Source organism: Echeneis naucrates, chromosome 13 (assembly GCF_900963305.1).
Source record: "Echeneis naucrates chromosome 13, fEcheNa1.1, whole genome shotgun sequence".
In the NCBI taxonomy this organism is placed as follows: domain Eukaryota; kingdom Metazoa; phylum Chordata; class Actinopteri; order Carangiformes; family Echeneidae; genus Echeneis; species Echeneis naucrates.
Genome location: NC_042523.1, coordinates 4,797,367 through 4,815,611, shown reverse-complemented (window position 1 = coordinate 4,815,611; position 18,245 = coordinate 4,797,367). Strand labels below are relative to the sequence as shown.

General features: G+C 39.1%; 1 protein-coding gene across 2 annotated transcripts in view; it reads left to right on the top strand.

Moving 5' to 3' along the window:
• The window catches only part of caln1 (calneuron 1), a 48,598-nt gene that overhangs the window by 16,950 nt on the left and 13,403 nt on the right, over positions 1–18,245 (top strand). For both annotated transcript variants that reach the window (XM_029518044.1, XM_029518043.1), the window contains exon 4: positions 3,438–3,550. In XM_029518044.1, coding sequence (XP_029373904.1) covers positions 3,438–3,550 — 113 coding nt within the window. The remainder of the gene's footprint in view (positions 1–3,437; positions 3,551–18,245) is intronic.

Sequence of the window (18,245 nt, the reverse complement as noted above, 5' to 3'; positions counted from 1 at the left end):
ATGTGAATTCATTGGTGCCATTAGCAAAATTTCAACTTTACTGAATATCTTGGCTGCCAAGCCAGGGCTGTCAGGAAGCACAAACGAACTTTTATTCAACATCATCAATCAGTTGGTCACTCACCTCATGTCTGGAAAGCCTTTCAGGTGCAAAGCAGGGTGACTGAATTAAGATGGTGCATTTCAGTAAACTTTTACGATAAGTCATAAAAGCTGCAGCTGGGGAAAAGGGAGGTACAGAGAGTGTTACTAATCTCACTCTTACATTCAGGCTTTGCCTGCTCAAAGCTAAAATTCCAGTATCAGTATAAGCTCATCAAGAAAAAAATCTGTGGGCTGAAAAATTGAAGCCAAAGCGGAAATACCTACACCTTTATTTCCTCCAATGTCCACTTCAGTTTGGCTTTAAGTCTGCAATAAACCCCTGCTGCCCAGAGTCTGAGCTCCAGCTCCTCCTGTTTACCCGTACACTGGATTAGCTGGGAGCCGGCAGCCGTGGAGCAGACTAGACTACTGTGCTTATAAAAGTGTTATTCGCTACCAGAAACTAATACAGGATTTGTTAAACTGGACTTTTTTTTTTAATTATTTTCATCAGGAAATAAATTGTTTGTCTAATTGGATCTTGAGATATAGCTTTCATTCTTTCTCAATTTCTTTATCAGACAGGGGGCTACAGGGGGCTCCAACACAGACGGATTGGATGGGATTTTGTCAAGAAAAAGCAGGACAATAGTTCATAATAATAATGTCTTTATTCAATATTTTAGCAGTTCATTTTAGGTTATTAAGAAAACAGAAGGGAAATGATCCTCTGGTGTGCATGTGTGGAGACAGTGATAAAGTTTTAGTAATCAAATGGACACTGTGCAGGGGGAGGAGGGGCATTAGCTGGTGAATGAGAGCAGATGATAGTGATTGCATCTTGGCCAAGTTAGTAGCTGTGAGGATTAGACCCTTGTTATTGGCCATTGATTCCGTGCCAATCAGCCAAGTCCAGCCGATCTCTCAAAGAAACCTCTGGGTTATCTGCCTCGCTCGTTTTGCTGTCAGGCCAGTCCCTGTGATTGTTTCTGAGCTCGGTATGTCCTTCACAGTGAGTTCTTTGTTCAACAATGCAGTGCTGCAGCAACCTCCATTTTTTCAATGTGCAATAGATTGCACGTGTGCCTCTTTTTTCTTTGAGTGTTGAAGACCTTGAGCCCTGACTTTGCTACGCTTGTATTGTTTTTCCTTCAACTTGTTTGTCTTTGGCCAAAGGAGATGTGTTTTTTCCAATAGTTCTTCAATAATTCAGTGTCCCATCTCCAGCTGAAACAGGATGCTCAGTTGTGATGTAACACATGAAGAAGCTTGTCAAAAGCAGGTGGCTTCGACTGGGACAGGCACATAAAGTCTCTCGGTGACCTTGTGCATAATGAATGTTGAGCTGTTTCAAACTTAAGAGGAGGTATGTAATCATTATGTGTTAGAATTCCGCCCCACTGACGTCCAACTTGATTATGCAGTGTTTTGGTCCTTATGATAAAGCAATAAAGCAAAAATCCACTGCAGTATTAAAACCTAGCATTTCATCATTTTACCATACCAACAGTCTGGCCATAAAAAAATGATCATTATTAAACGTTTTATTAACCTGTTATCGTACAGTCATTATCATACTGCGTGTGGAGCTCAATGATCTTCTGAGCAGGAAAAATATGGATTGCCACAGACACAGCACTTTATCATTCATTCATATGCTCGTTTCCAGGAGCTGTAGACAGAGCCAGCATACTGTCCATTACATGAAAGATGCACATCACAGTATGTCACATGGAGATTTATAAAATGAGAGGAGACGTATTTAATTTCGTTGGGAGAGTGCAAGCGTAAATAAAGTTGCCATGAACATGTTTTTGAGCACCACACAGCCACGAATACACAGAGATCATGAGCAGAATACCATCCCATGTGTTTGACTAACAAACAGCCTTCTTCCACACCCAGCAGATACAGAGCAGCATAGTAATTACTTCAAATTCAATTTCCACTTTAGCCGGAGTCCTGCTCTGCACATACGACAAACTACGTGTTCGGAAAGATGTCTGGTCTGCAGCTACAGCCGCTCAACTGTTTTCTGAGGGGCTGGTAGCTGTCTCATCTTGAACCAGCTCTCTCAGCCCACCTTAATCTCTACTGTCACCACTGTCCAAATCCTGACACAGCTGAGTCTCAGCACTGCTTCACCTGGCCAATAGCCCCGCATTTGCTCTACTGAATATGCATAGATGCAAGTGCAGTCAATACCATGAAATGGTTCTCTGGGTGCAAGGCAGATTGAATTATCCTGCATTGTAATTTTCCACTGGCGAAGTCACAGCCTCATCGGAAGACACAAGAAGAACAGGAGTTTACAACAGGGACACACAGAGGAAGATGAGACAGCAAGAAGAGTGATGAAACTAGGCTTTGTTCTGTAATTACTGACTATTAGTCGGTTCACTCTAATAATACAAAACTTCCAGTTATCTGCATTCTAAACTTAAAAATTGCTGATTCATTGAAATGTTTTCAACTTAAAGTTCAATTTTTTTCGACCTTTCTGTAATTTCATCAATTTCACAAGTGCTTATATTCATAAAAGATGTATTTGTGATTTTTAGCACCAAAAACTTCCATGCAGTTTTCTAAACTCCAAAAATAAGCCACATTAATTTTATCCTGGATTGTATATTTTCAAACTTTCACAGTATTTATACAGCGCCTTGCTTTATAGTCATAAAAAGACACTCAGACACAGACCCCCTTGAGCACAGATCACAAAATTTTCCACCTACGGACTGAAAATGAAAATTATTCCAGTAAAAGGGGAATGTTCTGTTTGCTGGAATTATTTTCTGCTACATTTGATGCTTTGTTTTGGCAGCAGCTTCAACAACCAGGCTTTCAGCCGGCTCCCAGATCAGTGTTGTTTGAATCAATATGCGCTGCAGGAACTCCGTACTGTGAGTGATACAATAGCTGCAAACTTTGATCTGCTTCATATCTACTACTACAATGTTAGATCACAGTTTTTTTTTTTTATCCCCTATCTCAGTACTAAACAGTAAATTGAAGGAACTGTGTGACTTGAAGTGTCCACAAATATAATTAGATTTTTAGTTTAAGCACAAACACTATGGATAATAACTGAGCTTCTGCAAACACACTGGGTCAGAAAAAAGAAACCTACAGGAATCTTTTGCAGTCACAAATGCATGCTTGATGCAGCAGGAAAAGTTCATGGCGGTGTCCGTTTTTTTCCTGACAATTGGCTTCCCTTTCAAGCAGTGAGACACATCCAGCTACAGGCCATTAACAGCTGAGTGCACTGTTCAGGTCAGCGGCAGTTGCTGCTCAGGACAGGCGCATCACTTATCCTTCGGCTATCAATAATATCTGCTTTCCCGTGTCAGGTGATGGACAGGTGGACTTTGAAGAGTTCATGACGATCCTTGGACCCAAACTCCTGTCATCTGAAACAAGAGAAGGCTTCCTGGGCAGCACAATAGACAACATCTTCTGGCAGGTAACGTTCTTTATAACTCTTTGGTAAAATTTACCGAACCACGACTCTTGAACTAAACTACATATTTAAAAACTGCTGTATGTCTCAGCTGAACAATAATTGCAGCATAGCAGAGCCAGAGAATTATTTTCATTCTTCACCCTTCACTTTTTTTTTTTCCCAGAAAGCTTGTTTCCAATGAAAGGTCCTGTTATATTTGGCAGTGACTCAAGGAAATAATCCTTGCGTTGCTCTGGATTAAAACTGTGGGCAGGGGTTGACATTAAGCAACTGAAATGTTTCTCTGTCTGACACCAGATGTGAAAACCACATCCATAAAAAAATATGTAACTTATGACATAACGTTTTACAACATATGATACAGATTATAGTGCCAGTTAAAGAGACTTTCACCAAAAACACAAACGGTTTGTAAACTGCATTTTAGGGGAATGGAGCTTTTTTCTTTGTCTTTCCTTTTTCACCTTTCACCTTTTTTATAAAGCACTTGTCACTGATGAGTGATGGTCTGGTGTGATCAAAGCAGCGATTAGAGGAGTGATGGTTGCCTAAAAAGACCAAGCTTAAAATAAAAGCTATCTTAGGCTTGGTCTCAAGTGCTCAGTCAAAGTGCCATCTATAAATCACTGTAAAGACAATTCAGTCTACTTTTATGGACCCGGTTTTGACCCTCACAGCCTTTTTATGCCCTTTTACAGAAAAGCGGGAAACAAATGTGTGAGATACAGCGCTGATGATGATTAAAAGTGACCCTGACATATGTGTGCTGGTCACCTGGGCTCTGAGAATCTGAGGCGACTCAGTAGAACTGGAATTGGTAGCATCAGAAATGACTTGAGAAAATATCACAAGCACAATGAAATTGATCAACTAACAGACTGAGGAGAGAGTGGACGATAATAAGAATGAGATGGGAATGATTATGAATCAAGCAGGCATGAGGGAAAGAATCGAAACCTTGGCACAAATAGCAACACTTGGCAAGTTCCTGACTTGTTAATGTAATTATTAGCTTGACCTGGCCTTTCCCTCAGCGGGGGCAGGAGCTCATGGTTTACATCATGGAGGCATGATTCTTTTGAGGTAGTAATACAGACTTGTGATACAGAAATACAGAAATGTGCTGCCAGTCCCATTTGACTGCTGCAATGACCTTGGCATGTGCCTGAAATTTTGACATTCCCTTTTACGTCGTATGGCTTTTGGCTTGTTGCTTGAGTTGAGGCTGCTTTCTTCGACACATATGAACCCGATTTTTTTTTTTTTTTTGCCTAAAAGCAAGAATTGGCAGCAAACAGTTTGTCTGATGTGCAGAGCATATTCAAGGGGGAAAAATGTGCTGCCAACCTTTATCATGATTATTTCTACACATGTGTCACAGACAATTACTTGCATGAGGTTTTACAGTTTTGTGCTTTGTTTAGCTTGTTAATGGACTGTGGTGTATGACTCAGACCCTTTCTACATATTTGTTTTGTGCCCAGTCATCCTGCTCGAAATGAAATATTTGCGTGGATGTGGTAAAGCATTTTGGCTCAACATCCTGCTAGTTGCACACCATACAATTTTACAGCTTAAACCCAGCTTTACCATCTTTTTTACAAATCTGTTCTGGGGATAACTTTGAAGACAATAGAAGATGGAAAATGATTTTAGTAATGGATGTACACAAAAAGAAGATGAGCACCATCTGCTCAAATGGCTTCATAACAGTTCAACAAACACTGAATAAACCATCAGGGGTGACAAATCATGCTGCTGGCTCACTTTGGCCCACTCGTCAAGATTCCCAAACTACACTTCCACTGGATTTTCAATCAAAGCAATTTTCATGCTTATAAAATAACAATTTCTATGTTCGCTGATATTTCAATACAAAATATGTGTATGTGTATGTGTTAATATGTGTAATATGGGGCAGCACGGTGACGTAGTGGTTAGTGCTGTTGCCCCACAAAAAGAAGGTCAGTGGTTCAGCTCCCAGACTGGGTCCTTTCTGTGTGGAGTTTGCATGTTCTCCAGGTACTCCGGTTTCCTCCCACCGTCCAAGGACATCATGTCTGATTCAACTGGTGACTTTAAACTGTCTGTATGTCTGAGTGTGAGTGTGAGCGGTTGTTGGTCTCTGTCTGTCTCTGTGTGTTGGCCCCGTGATGGACTGGCGACCTGTCCAGGGTGTACCCCGCCCTCACCCAGAGTGAGCTGGCATTGGCTCCAGCACCCCCCACAACCCAGAAACGGATCAGCAGTTTCAGATGAACGAATGAATGAATGTGTAATACGAACGAGGGCGCAGAGAAGATCAGTAAAAAATCACTTCGTTCTTTAGCCTGTTTCAGACTGGTTCATTCTAGTAAAAGCACTGAATAAAATACGCTCATATTAACCCCATGAAATCCAAACCTGGCAGTCAAGGTCAAATCAGGTCGTGTTTTTTTTTGTTTTTTTTTTCTTGGGGAGATTAGCGAAAATCCCCTACAATTATCATGGCATTCAAAAAAATTTAATAAATAAATAAAATAAAATAGTTGTCAGACATAAGCCTCGATTACAGAGTGTAATGACATTTCCTCACAGTTCTATATAACACTCATGTAAAAAATAAATCTGCATACTATATACTATTAAAATAATATAGTATATAGTATCATTTTTAAAGCTTATTATTACTTAAAAAGTATTGTATTGTACAATTTTATTATTAAATGCAATTATTCTACTTCTCTTGTATAAAAATAATCTGCAAAAATTACCACTTTCTCAAAGTGAATTATTTAAATATCCATACATTATAAAAGAGATGTCAGCGAGGGACTGAAAAGCTGAGACTGCAAATAAAATTTGTTTTAACGGTTTCTCTAATAACTTATTAACTATATATAAAAGAGGTTTGTATTGAATCAAGCAGCAAGGTCTCATCTTGTCCATAACAGAATAAAACAGCAGCACATTATAAATCAGTGCTTCACCCACGCAGAGGGCATCAGGGCGTCTCAGAGGAGATGAGAGCTCAACTGTCTAACATTTGTCAGCTTTTTTCTCTGATAACTTCTGATCCAGACGTCCAATAACTAAAGTCATTTCTTCAGTCAAAGCATATACTTGAAGAGCAAGGTGGAATCAGTACATCTTGGATAAGAGTGGATAAAAGTAAGTATGGAGAAGTTAGCAGGCAAACTCTTTTCTGATGAATGGCCAGAAGAGATAAGGTACATCATCGACAGGAGACCATTAACATGATTAAATACAGATTTCTCAGGGTTGAGAATTGATGTAAACATTTGGGTTACTTGAAGTACTTAACTGGTTGCCTTTAAGTTCATCAATTTTTCTTTAATCACAGCTAACTCAAAATGGTCAGCAGAACTTTTCACGAAGAGTCAATATCAATTTAAATTCCTCTTTGAATCCTCTTTTAACTTTACTACATTCATCCAACACGTCTCATTTTAACGATCTGCCTTTGAAGAATAAAAACCCATTGAACTCATCTTGACTGACTCGGTTGGTGATGGTTCTTTTTAGTTCTTAGAATATTCAACAGAAAGAGAAAATGTTATTTTTCTTGAGTTTCTGAGCTGTATTAACCTTCATGTTCATCGTAGAAAGGAGGGGAGACAGGAAGAAGAAGTGAGAACAAAGAGCTCGAAGGCGTTTTATAAAACCACAGATCTCTGCTGTTTTGTTACTGATTTGTTTGAATAGGCAGCCTCTCTGTAAACACCAACTGAGGCGGTGCAGCGCTGAAAGCATGTAGCTGGAGGGGTTTTATTTCATTCTTATTTAAATCCAGTTATCACAGCATTCAACAGCACTTCGCAGATCCAATTTACCTCCATCTGGCATTTTGTAAGATTTTACAATTAAGTATTTATATTCCCCGGCCAAGGTTGTCAGAGTTTGTCTCCATCAGAGTGGCACAGGATTCTCCCTGCAAGACTGTGACCCATGCGGATCCCGGCGAATCCACATGAACCTCGTCTCATGCTCCGCTCCAGTTTTTTTTTCAACATGAGAACAGCTCACTTCCTGCTGTAGCTCAGAGATTTTCTTGTTGCACTAATGTTGTGTCACATCCTCACCAGCTGGAGTGATGGGATTATTATTCAGCCCCTGTCATACACTCACCTTCCTACTCAGTCATGTCTGCCTTTGAACAATGTGTTATTGTATCTAATTATCTTGCCTGGTTAATTATGAGTTCATAATTGAACAACTGTAAACATCATATTTTCCTCTATTTTGTTAATCATTTTCTGGACATTTAGCAAAAAGAATAATAAACACACCACTAGCCTCAACTCTATTTCTATCCATCCATGCATCCATCTATCTTCATCCACTTTTCCGAGGTTGGGTTATTATTTCTAATAATTACATAATGTCAGCCATTTTGCATTTCTTTCATTTGCAAAATACATTAACCTCATATTTCCACATTTCCACATGTCGCATACAAGAATATGTTCCTGTGTGTGGTAATTACTGAGAGTGTTGCAGTTGCATTAAGGAACTTACTGCAGTTTCTCTGATTAGAAGTCAATGTCCTTCAGGCTGAACAAACGAATCCCTCAGTCCTGATGGTGATTTTCTGCCACTGACTCTAAGATGTCTGGGGGATACTCAGATCACAGAAGTGCTGACGTAATTCATAACTTGTGAAAACTCATAAGCATGTATGCGTTGAAAGACATAAGACATTACTAGTCAAACACAGTGTATTCCATTTCTGAGCTGCTATAGGTTTTATGTTAATATTGGTAATCATTATTCGAACTGCTGGCAACCTGGCGGCATAGCAGTTAGCGCCATTGCCTTGTAATAAGAAGGGTGCGGGTTCGGTTCAGCGTGGGGCCTTCTGGTGTGGAGTTTGGATGGGTTTCCTCACACTATCCAAAGACATCATGTTTGGTTAATAGATGACTCTAAATTGTTGACCTGTCCAGAGTGTACCCCGCCCTTGCCCAGTGTGAGCTGAGATTGGCTCCCTCCGTGACCTGGAAACAGACAAGCAGTAGAAAATGAATGAATGAATATTCAAGATGCACCAAGATGAACATTTCTTATTATTTTATCCCTCCGTTATCTAAATATATTGTTATTTTTATGGTTTCTCTTTCTAGTTTTTTATTCACGGTCAATCATAATTAACAGAGACTGTGTCCAAAACAAAAACCTTTTTAGGATGTTATATAGAACAGTGATGTAAAATTTTTTCACTCCTAAACTCACAAATCAGACCACAGGCCCTGATTTTTTAAGTTTATGTCCCAAAGTCCCCCATTTAATAAGGTCTTTGCTTCTCTGTTTTATTAAAGAAAGAGTTTGAGATTCATGACCAAAACTGTCTCTCTTAATGATAAATGGTTATATAGTGAAAAATAGATTATTCCTCATTTGCTGTGGACCACAGAAACCTTAAGGGCCTTTCAAGGTCTCAGGAACCCCCTTTTTTAAATCATCAAGCCAGACAAGCTGATTGTAATTTGCCTCAAGTTATCACAAACCATGCAGGCAGTCGCTCTGGAAAATTTTCATAATGAAATTTGCTGCAGACCTTCATGGTCCCCAAATCCAGACAGCATTTCAGTTACAGATTTCAATATTCAAAGGCATCTTGTAAACAAGTGAATGGATTCTCATGAAAAGGCAACAATGGCAGCATTTCATAATGTAAGGAAATGTTGTGCTGGATTTTTCTTGACTTCATATCAGGCTACAGTAGGGTTGGGCAGGATGCTCTGCTGAAACGAGTATCCGGTACCGATTTAGCAATTTTGACGAGCACGAGTAATACAAGTCAATATCCCGCTGAGCTGAAAGAAAATCAGTGATAGGACAGAGAGCAACGCGTCATACTCCTAAAGCCACGCCCACCAGAGGGGAAAACAATCGGCGGCACATTTCTTAAAATGCACTGTCCAGTAGTTAGCTTAAAATATTATTTCAACATGTCAAATGAGTATTTTAACACGCTAACTGTACCGGAGAAAAAAAATGGTACAATGAAAAACTCAGATCTGTGGGTCTTCCTCATTCTCCCTTCTTGCCTTCATTTTAATGGCTTTAATATAAGTTGTAAATAAAAAATATATTGAAACTTCTGATTCAGGCTTAAAAATACAACTTTAGTATAAACCACACCCTCTTCAATCTTGAGCCCCGCCCCTTACCAGTACGAATGCGGATACAGATAATGTAGATGGTTGAACAGATGCGGATAGTGGGGCACTCCTCATTCCTAATATGCAGTAGAGGCTGGATCTTCGACCCTAGCCCAAATGAGAGAAACTTTATAAAATAGTTTCCAGGCTTTTGGGCTGCTAATTAGGATGGGTTAATCTATTGTACGTGTATGTGAAGAGCCGCCAATGACTTGGTGTGTGTCTCTTAAAGCGTAAAAAAAGACTTGACAGTCAGTTGCAAGTTGCCCACACGCGTGAGACAAACAGGCCAGCTATGCAAAAAAACAAAACAAAAAACACTTTACTGTACATTTACAGTACTGTATCAGGATTCTACTATATATTGTCACTCTTTCATTGTCAGTTAATGGTAAACCTGCCAAAGATTAGCGTAGAAATGGCTCTTTTCAGATGTTTTTCCTCTATACTGCACATTTGATGGATTTAGATGGGGAGCGTAAACTTGGGAGTTGGCTGTTGCCTTTCTGTAAACATCACCACCACACACCAGCAGTTATTACTCCCCCAGACTCAGACTGGGTTTGGACAGAAATATGTAGCCTGAGCCGAACAGCAGCATCCGTGGAATGGTTTTTAGCACAATTTTCTGAAACACCTTTTTTTTTCCTTCTTAACAGCTTTTCTCTTCAGCACTATATAATTATATAATTTTTGAAAATCTGAAAGTGTCATTGTGTCCTTGCTTAAATTATATGACCAAAATGAATTGAAACTTCTTTTTTTTTTTTTTTTTTTGCTGTTTGATTCAGGATCAACTTCATCCGCACTCTGTTTTTGATGATGTTAACTTTACAGTTCTGTTTTTAAGAAAACATAGCGACTTTCAGTGTCTAAACGAACACCACCTTAAGTATTAGTCTTAGCTCTCAGCAGTTTCAAAAATAATCTCTTAAATACAGTCTCCTCATGTCCTCCTCAACAAGCTTGAAATGCAAATTGATACTCATAGCTTAATCATAAACTTTCAAAATGTATCAAATCTCGACAAATCCAAATCAAGTATTAAGCACTATCGGTGGCATAAACTAGATGCTTATGTGTCAAACTCATGACTTATCTGGCTTATTATTTTTTTAACTTTTTCATTTGAGAGCTGCAGCTCTGGTTTATACTGATGCAATGGTTTGGAATGTTTACACTTCTTTAGAAGTGGGAAAGTTTCAGTTATCAGTGTCACAGAAGAGGTGAAGTGTGCCTGTCAGCCAGGATGGACGAAACCAACGCAGAATTGTTCTCTTTTTTCTTTTTCATTGAGACTCATTGATTTGTAGAGATTCATGCTTGATAATTCGGTCTAGTTGATGTAACATGGATTAGCATTCAAGCATGATCTGCTTCTGTAAACTTAGTCCAACAAGACAAACTGAGCAAAAAACTAATGACCTTGTTGTTGAGTTTGTCTGCAGCCATGTGTCCCACAGGTAAACTGACAGCCAGGACAAACAACTAATTCAATCACTGACAAAACAGCATGAGTGGGTTTATTTTAGAGCTGTATGCACTATAATCATTGTGTGCTTTTTTTACCCCACGCCCACTTTCCATCAGAGGTGCTATTGCAGCCCTCAGGAGGAATGTTTATGGAAATGAATTTTATCTTACAACAATAAGGTTAATGGCCCACCGTCTTGTCAGTTTGCCTATCATCTTTTTTTTTCTTTCATCTCTAAGTGCAAAGAACAAAAAACCTTATCCAACCTTAACTTGATCAGGTTAAGGTTGATAAGATTAGTAAATGATTTGATCGCTCAGATGTCCATGGCTGGCCTTTGGAAGCACTGCTGTGTTTGACACTTTTGGTTTTCACCCATATCTGGCTGTTTGTCATCCGCACTAGGAAGGGGGGATGGGGCAGAACCCTTTCAGTTGATGGCAGCTATGGTTAAAGATGTGGAAAAATCTCACTTAATTATATTAAATCTATGACTTTGAACAATCTATCCCAGATCTGCTGGAGGGAACTGTTTTGCTTCAGAAGAGATTTGTATTCCACTGAGTGCCATTCTGCTCTGTTGTTTGTGTTTGGAAGTTTACACTAACACCACTTAAGAATTTCAGAGAATGCACAGTGCAATCTTCTAAGCCCTCCCTAATAAAGGACAAAGGCACTCTGAATGAGTGGGCTAATGATAGTGTGTGTTTGATTATCACTATTTTCCAAACAATGCTAAAGAGACTAAAATCATATGAAAACAACTTTATTGGAAAAAGGGTTCGCTGGTCAGTCAGTACTTGACCTGATTTCCTCTTTTTTAGACCAGCATTAATCATGAATTGGCTGTTTTCTGTATGTAATTGGTGTGCTTCCTCTCTTGTTCACTGAATATACAGGAGACCAATGTTATTAGTATGGAGTCTAGTTTTTTCAAATAATTACATTGGATTTCATGAAGACTAAATTAAATCAGACTTTTTCTAAAGATGAATGTAGTCTTGGTGACGTCCCTCAAAGATTTGAAATGAAACAAAAAAAGCTAGAGAAATCAAAACAGTTTTTAAATCTAGCTACAGACTAGAATTAAAGTCTCAGCACCATCAGCAAACAGAACCTTCTCTTGAATGCTTAAAGTTTGCCATTTAGTGAATACAAAGAAAGAAATAACAGATTGTTTTCACTTTTGAAACTCAAATGTATTGTAGTTCAGTCATTTGTAAATTGCACTTGACCTATCAACACTGCAGATCTAATTATTTCCGCTGACTGATTTTCTAAATGCGGTATAGTGACCAATCTGGCTTTTTAATTAGAGAGGAAGCTGTGACAAATGAGCAGTTTATGCAGACAGAGAAAAGCAGTTCTTCATTCAAAATATAAACAGCTAATGCTGGTAAGCAGAAAGTATGTTGCACAGCATTAATTTTGAAAAACCTATAAATGAATATAAATGTAATATAAATACTATATATATATAGTATTCATATTCAAATGAAAAGGAAAGTGTGTCCAAACTTTTGGCCTGTACTGTAAATATAATGTAAGCATAAATACTTAATCTTTTGGCCATCTATTCTGTAACAGAAACTTTTTTTGAAGGTTGTCCTATCTGCAGCGTGATATTCACAAGAATGTTCATTTATGGTTTTAACCGAAAAGCCATTTCCTTGTTGTTTTAGGTCTCATCTCACAGGAGCTCCAATAACAACAGGTCAGTGTTTTGTTGTGACATCCCAAAGTTCCAAGTCCTGATGGCACATTAAGGCTCCGTTTCTAATTACAGACTGGGAACATTTCTTTGATAGTGTTATGGTGTTAACACACAACCTAGACCTAATTTATAATGGAAATAATCTATGGAAATATCACTTTATACCTATGAGACCACATTTAGGTCTTTTTAACTCCAGCTTCCAACATGGTCATTTGAATATGGAGCCCTTCCTCCTTCAAGCTCTATCAATGCAGATTTCTGTCCTAAAGCAGATCCATAAATCATTTTGTCTTGATTCTTTTTGTGTCAGGGCACAATTTTCGATCCATAATGACTATAAAACAACCCATCTGTGATGAATTATACATGGGCTGCAATGATTTTTCTAGAGAGGTGAGAGGAGGCCTATATTTATGTTGGCTCTTCCAGAGTTAGCCTGATGCTGTGGAAAATAGGTGTAAGTCATGTCTCTGTAATCGTTTCTACAGTATGGCTTTCTATATGGGATACACATCAAATATATGCATCATTATTTAATGCCCTATTTCCCAGAAATAAATTAAAATGTCACGCTGTCAGATTCTTATTATATCTCACATTTTCTTGAAATATGTTAAGGAGAGACAGGGAGTGTGCTGCACATGGCCAGCAGCATACTGCGCCCTGCTGCTTCTGCTAAGAGGTGCAGATACCCTTATTTCAAAAACAACAGCAAAAACCATTTTTATTCCCATAGTTTGTATTCAATCAAATGATAAACCCAAGTCTGGCTGCCTAAAATGAATACTTCATGGATTTTGGAAATCAAAATTCAATGGTGTTTCGCTAAATATCTTTGCTTTTAGGCATCCAGACGTTTTCAAAATGTAAAAGCACAGTTAATTATTGCTCTGATTATTTTAGTACAGTTATCAATAATGCCTAAGTGTGTGTTTAGGCCCGCCGTTTACATGCTGCCTGTTGTTCATGCAGTTTCTGGCTGTGCTTCTCAACTGGATGATTCGGCTTAAAAGTAAAGATTTATTATGTTTCCCACAGACAATGTGAGCCATTTCTTGCACAGTTTGCGTATAACTACGGTTTTCTGTCAGGACAGCCAATACTAACATTAACCAAATACACAAGTAAAGTTACTCTCTTTTATTTTGGATCGAACATCTTCACAGTTGAGCTGGAAACTATTGCTGCTTTTATGCCAGTGTGTATTTGATGTAAACATGCCAACATGTCAAAAAATTGTTATAATGACATGCCATTTGAAAATTATGCATCAGAAAGCGCAGCCTGCCAATGGCAACAACGGAGAAAAAACAGGGGTTAGTTACAATTTGTATTTTTGACAGTCCGACATTATACAATTTGCCAGTGTCTCTCTGGCTCGTTGATATCAGTAGGGAGATACATGTGTGGTTTTAGCATCCTCAGGCCTCTCTCTGCTCTACTAACAACAGGTTGTGAGCCAATCAGTGGAAAGGCTCTGATCCGACATATATAGCAGATTTTTCAGGTAAACAGAGAAACCAAATCCTGCAAGGCTGGACGTTAGGTCAGGACGGAGGCATTCGGCATGAAAACACTTTGCACCAAGGTGGGCGTAGCTCCAGGTTTTCCACACTGCCTTGCTAAATTTCTGAGATTCAGATGGAGACATCCAGTGAAGAGCTGCTGACTGTCAGAAGTTCAGCTCCAGGCAGGTGATATGAGGAGCATAAGCTGCTGCCGTCTGATGGATTCAGGCCACCATGCAGGATATAAACACGCTGTAAGGGTATTTCCATGCCTTCTGCAAGGGGAGCAGAGGGAGAAAATTTCATATTTCTTAGCCAGGCATGGCCTTGAATAGCAATGAAGGGGGCACAGAGACGTGACATAACACACTCACAGACATGCACACAAACACATGCATACATCCACCTCCTCCCACACACTCAGATGGACTGTCATCCCGCTCACTCTCAGATTCCATAGCAGAGGTTGGCGCGCGACTTATGGAAGATTATCAAAGGGAAAATGACCCCATTTGTCTCAATTGGGCCCAACAATACAGTCCTGTTACGCCAGAAAGGAGCAACATTTTGATCCCTGGCCAAGTTCTTCTTTCCTGAGGTCTTTGGGAAAGAACAGGGTTTTCAAAATAAGCTTAAGATGGGCTTTGCAGAGCTATGGTCTAGGTCAGGACAAGTGTACACAGGGTAAATATATTTTCTTTGTTTAAATGTTGGAATAGTAGCTCTAGGTTTTGGGAGTTTTAAAGATTTGTTTATGGTCCCATTTTTTTAAGCCATACTCCAGATTTAGCTTCATTTTATTTTGCATCATAATCCTTTCTGGCAATAGGTTTGTTGAGCATTGCCAATTTTGGTATATTACCAAGTATTTAAAATTCAGGTTAACGTCAAAGAGTAGAAATCAGTGGTGAATCAGAATAATGACACCAGTCAGAATTTGAACCTGATTTATGGCCCAGCAGATTTACAGTGTTTCAGTGTTTTTGGTGCAAAAAACGTGATAAAGTAATGATTGTGTTAACAATAAATAGGAAAATGTAACAGTAAAATAAAGGAACTTAGTGAAAATATTTGAAAATATTATCAAGAAATATAATTGTGTACAATAGAATTATGTGTAAAAGTGGTGCTGGTGGAGAGTTATTGCTTATGTGTCCAGTTGTAGATGTTCAGTATATGTTCTTTTTGTCTTTGCTGTTGAATCTTGTTTTGTTTTGTTTTTTCACCATTTTACTGGGATCAGTGCAATAATAATACACAAGCACGATCTATGCAGAACGGACATCTATAAGATAAGTTGAATGAAGGAAAACTGGACTTCATAGTAGTGCTTGAGGACATTTAAGAAGTTTCCAGTTATGTGTAAGGAATTAACAACCAAGTACCTCTCATGCTGTACGATGACTAAGCCTTCACAGCTGTTGCAGCCCTCTACATACCCTGTGATGTGTTTATACAGGGTGTATATATCCAGTATAGATATAGAGACAATGGAAGAAAAGCTGGAAATATTAGTATAGCATTAGCAGGTAAATGGTTAATGATGTGAATCATGAGCTTTCACAGTTACCAGATCTCAGTACAGTTAGACACATCACTCCTGTAAGACTGACAAGCAGCACTGGACCTGCTGTGGCAGGCCCAAATGCCCATTAAGAGACTTTAATATGCTTCCTGTATTTGTCAGGAGCATCTCAAGCTTCTACGCACACTGATGTCAGTTTCAGGACTCAACATGAGGTGATGACTTTTGTTGATGAGAAACTGCTGAGTATCATTCTGGGTGCAGGAAGACGTCTGTATTTGTGAATTAATCTAAAGAAATGAAACAGGATAAACACAGAGCACAGTAAGAGGCTTCACCTTATGCAGCCTTAACCATCTGAGCTGGAATCCAAAGCACTGCATGGATGGGAAGGCAAGAGTGTTTGGCTGCACAGAGATACTGTGCCAATCAGTCGTGTGCGTTGAGTCGGACTGATAACTCTCCGTCTCCCAGCGCTGAGAAAACATGGGCGGCGGTGTTTGAAGTTTTTCCAGCTGGTGGAAAAGCAGCAGCAACAGCACACACCCTCAGGCCTCCTGAGAAGTGGAAGCTCGTCTGACTTTGTCTCCTTCTTTTGCCTGCTCTCTGAATCATATTAAGGCCCACTGCATGATTTAAAAAAGCCCCCCCCCCAATGTGACATGTTTTTTTTTCCTCCTTTCCCCATCACCAACCCCTCCCCCTCTTAGGTGCCATGGAGCTTTAATTACATTTGAGTTGACTCAGCTACCTTAGTGATTCACTTCATCGCAGCTCTTTCTCATGCAGACTGCAGCTCTGATATTGTTAGCAACACATTGCTGCACAGTCCCTTAACTTAAAACACACATAGTTGCACACACACACACACAAAAACACACACTGGAAAATTTTGTGTTATTGAATGCCAAGAATTTAAATGATGTATCTGTCAATCAAAATAAATGCCTTCGACTGCTTTATACTGACGTGCTGGATTTCCTCAGGGGAGCGTCTTCATTTAGTAATTGCACTGCAGAATCCTTTGTAGATAGATGGTGAAAATCTTTTTTTCAGCTAAATGCAATTGTAAAACATCCGCTTCTCGTTGTTCATCATTTCACAGCATATATCAGTGTGCTAACATCAGCTGATATGCAGTTTTTTTTTTTTTACTCTCTGATCTGTACTTCAAAGTCCAATCAAGGCTGGTGAGGATGAATAGTGAATGGGTGAATGCTTTGCTTCAAAAGTGTCACGCTCATCATTTATCATTTAATGTTTGAGTTAGTAATTCCTGTAATGGGTAGCGTTCTGTTTTTATAATATGAAGGAATGATGGGACATTTATGAGACATTTACTCCCAAATTTTGACATCAGAAAGTTTGATGTATGCTAAAATGTTATCCATTTACACAAGGAGTCCGACAGAACGCTTGCTGTCATTCTGAATATAGGAAATGTATAAAGGGCACTGTTTAACTCTGCCTAGTTTGTTAGAAATATAGCTGTGATATCGAGTAAATGAGTGAGGTTTAGAGGTTACAGGAGCCCAGGAGGAGCAGCCACTGATACAATTCACTGGTTAAAAAGGATCTGACTGAATAAAGTAAGTTGTCTAGAACCTGCTCAGTGAGCCAACCAGACCTGCTGCTTTTGGGCCAGACAGGGTTATTATTAGGTTCTGCTTAAAGTAAAAACCCCCAAAAAGGTATATGGTTTATCATTGGTTCTTAAAGTAAGCTACTGCTTCCCTGTGGACTTAATTAAAGCTTGCACTGAATGTTTTCAATTTTGTATTGAGCCCTGATTGAATATGAAATTGTGCTTAAATTAATTTTGTATCCTTTTCTTCTTTCTGCGTCTCCTGTTGTCACCGACTCATTGCTCTTTTTGCCATCTTTCTTGCCCACTTTCGCTTCTGGCCATCACTTTTCCTCAGCAACAGCAATGAATTACACGAGGCAGGGCATATAGATCCTCTGAATCCCACTAATGAGGGCTGTGACCCTCAGGCTGCTCCTTTAGTCAGCTCCATCCAGGGGTTAATGGAAGTATTTTCTTCTTGATTAATCTCACTTACATAATGAGCTATTGATAGCCTGCTCAGTAGTTTTTGTGTGATCCCGTTCTCTACTCATTTCTCTATATTTCTTCTAAGTTTCTTAAAGTCTGCTGTCTGAATGGATTGCCATTGGCAAAGACATCATGTCATTGCACTTCCAGCAGATGAAGAGTGAACCTTCTGAAGGGAGAGCATCAAGGTTTCAATGGATTTCCCTGAGGGGTTCACAGACTGTTGAACATCTGGTGTGAGCATTCTTTTT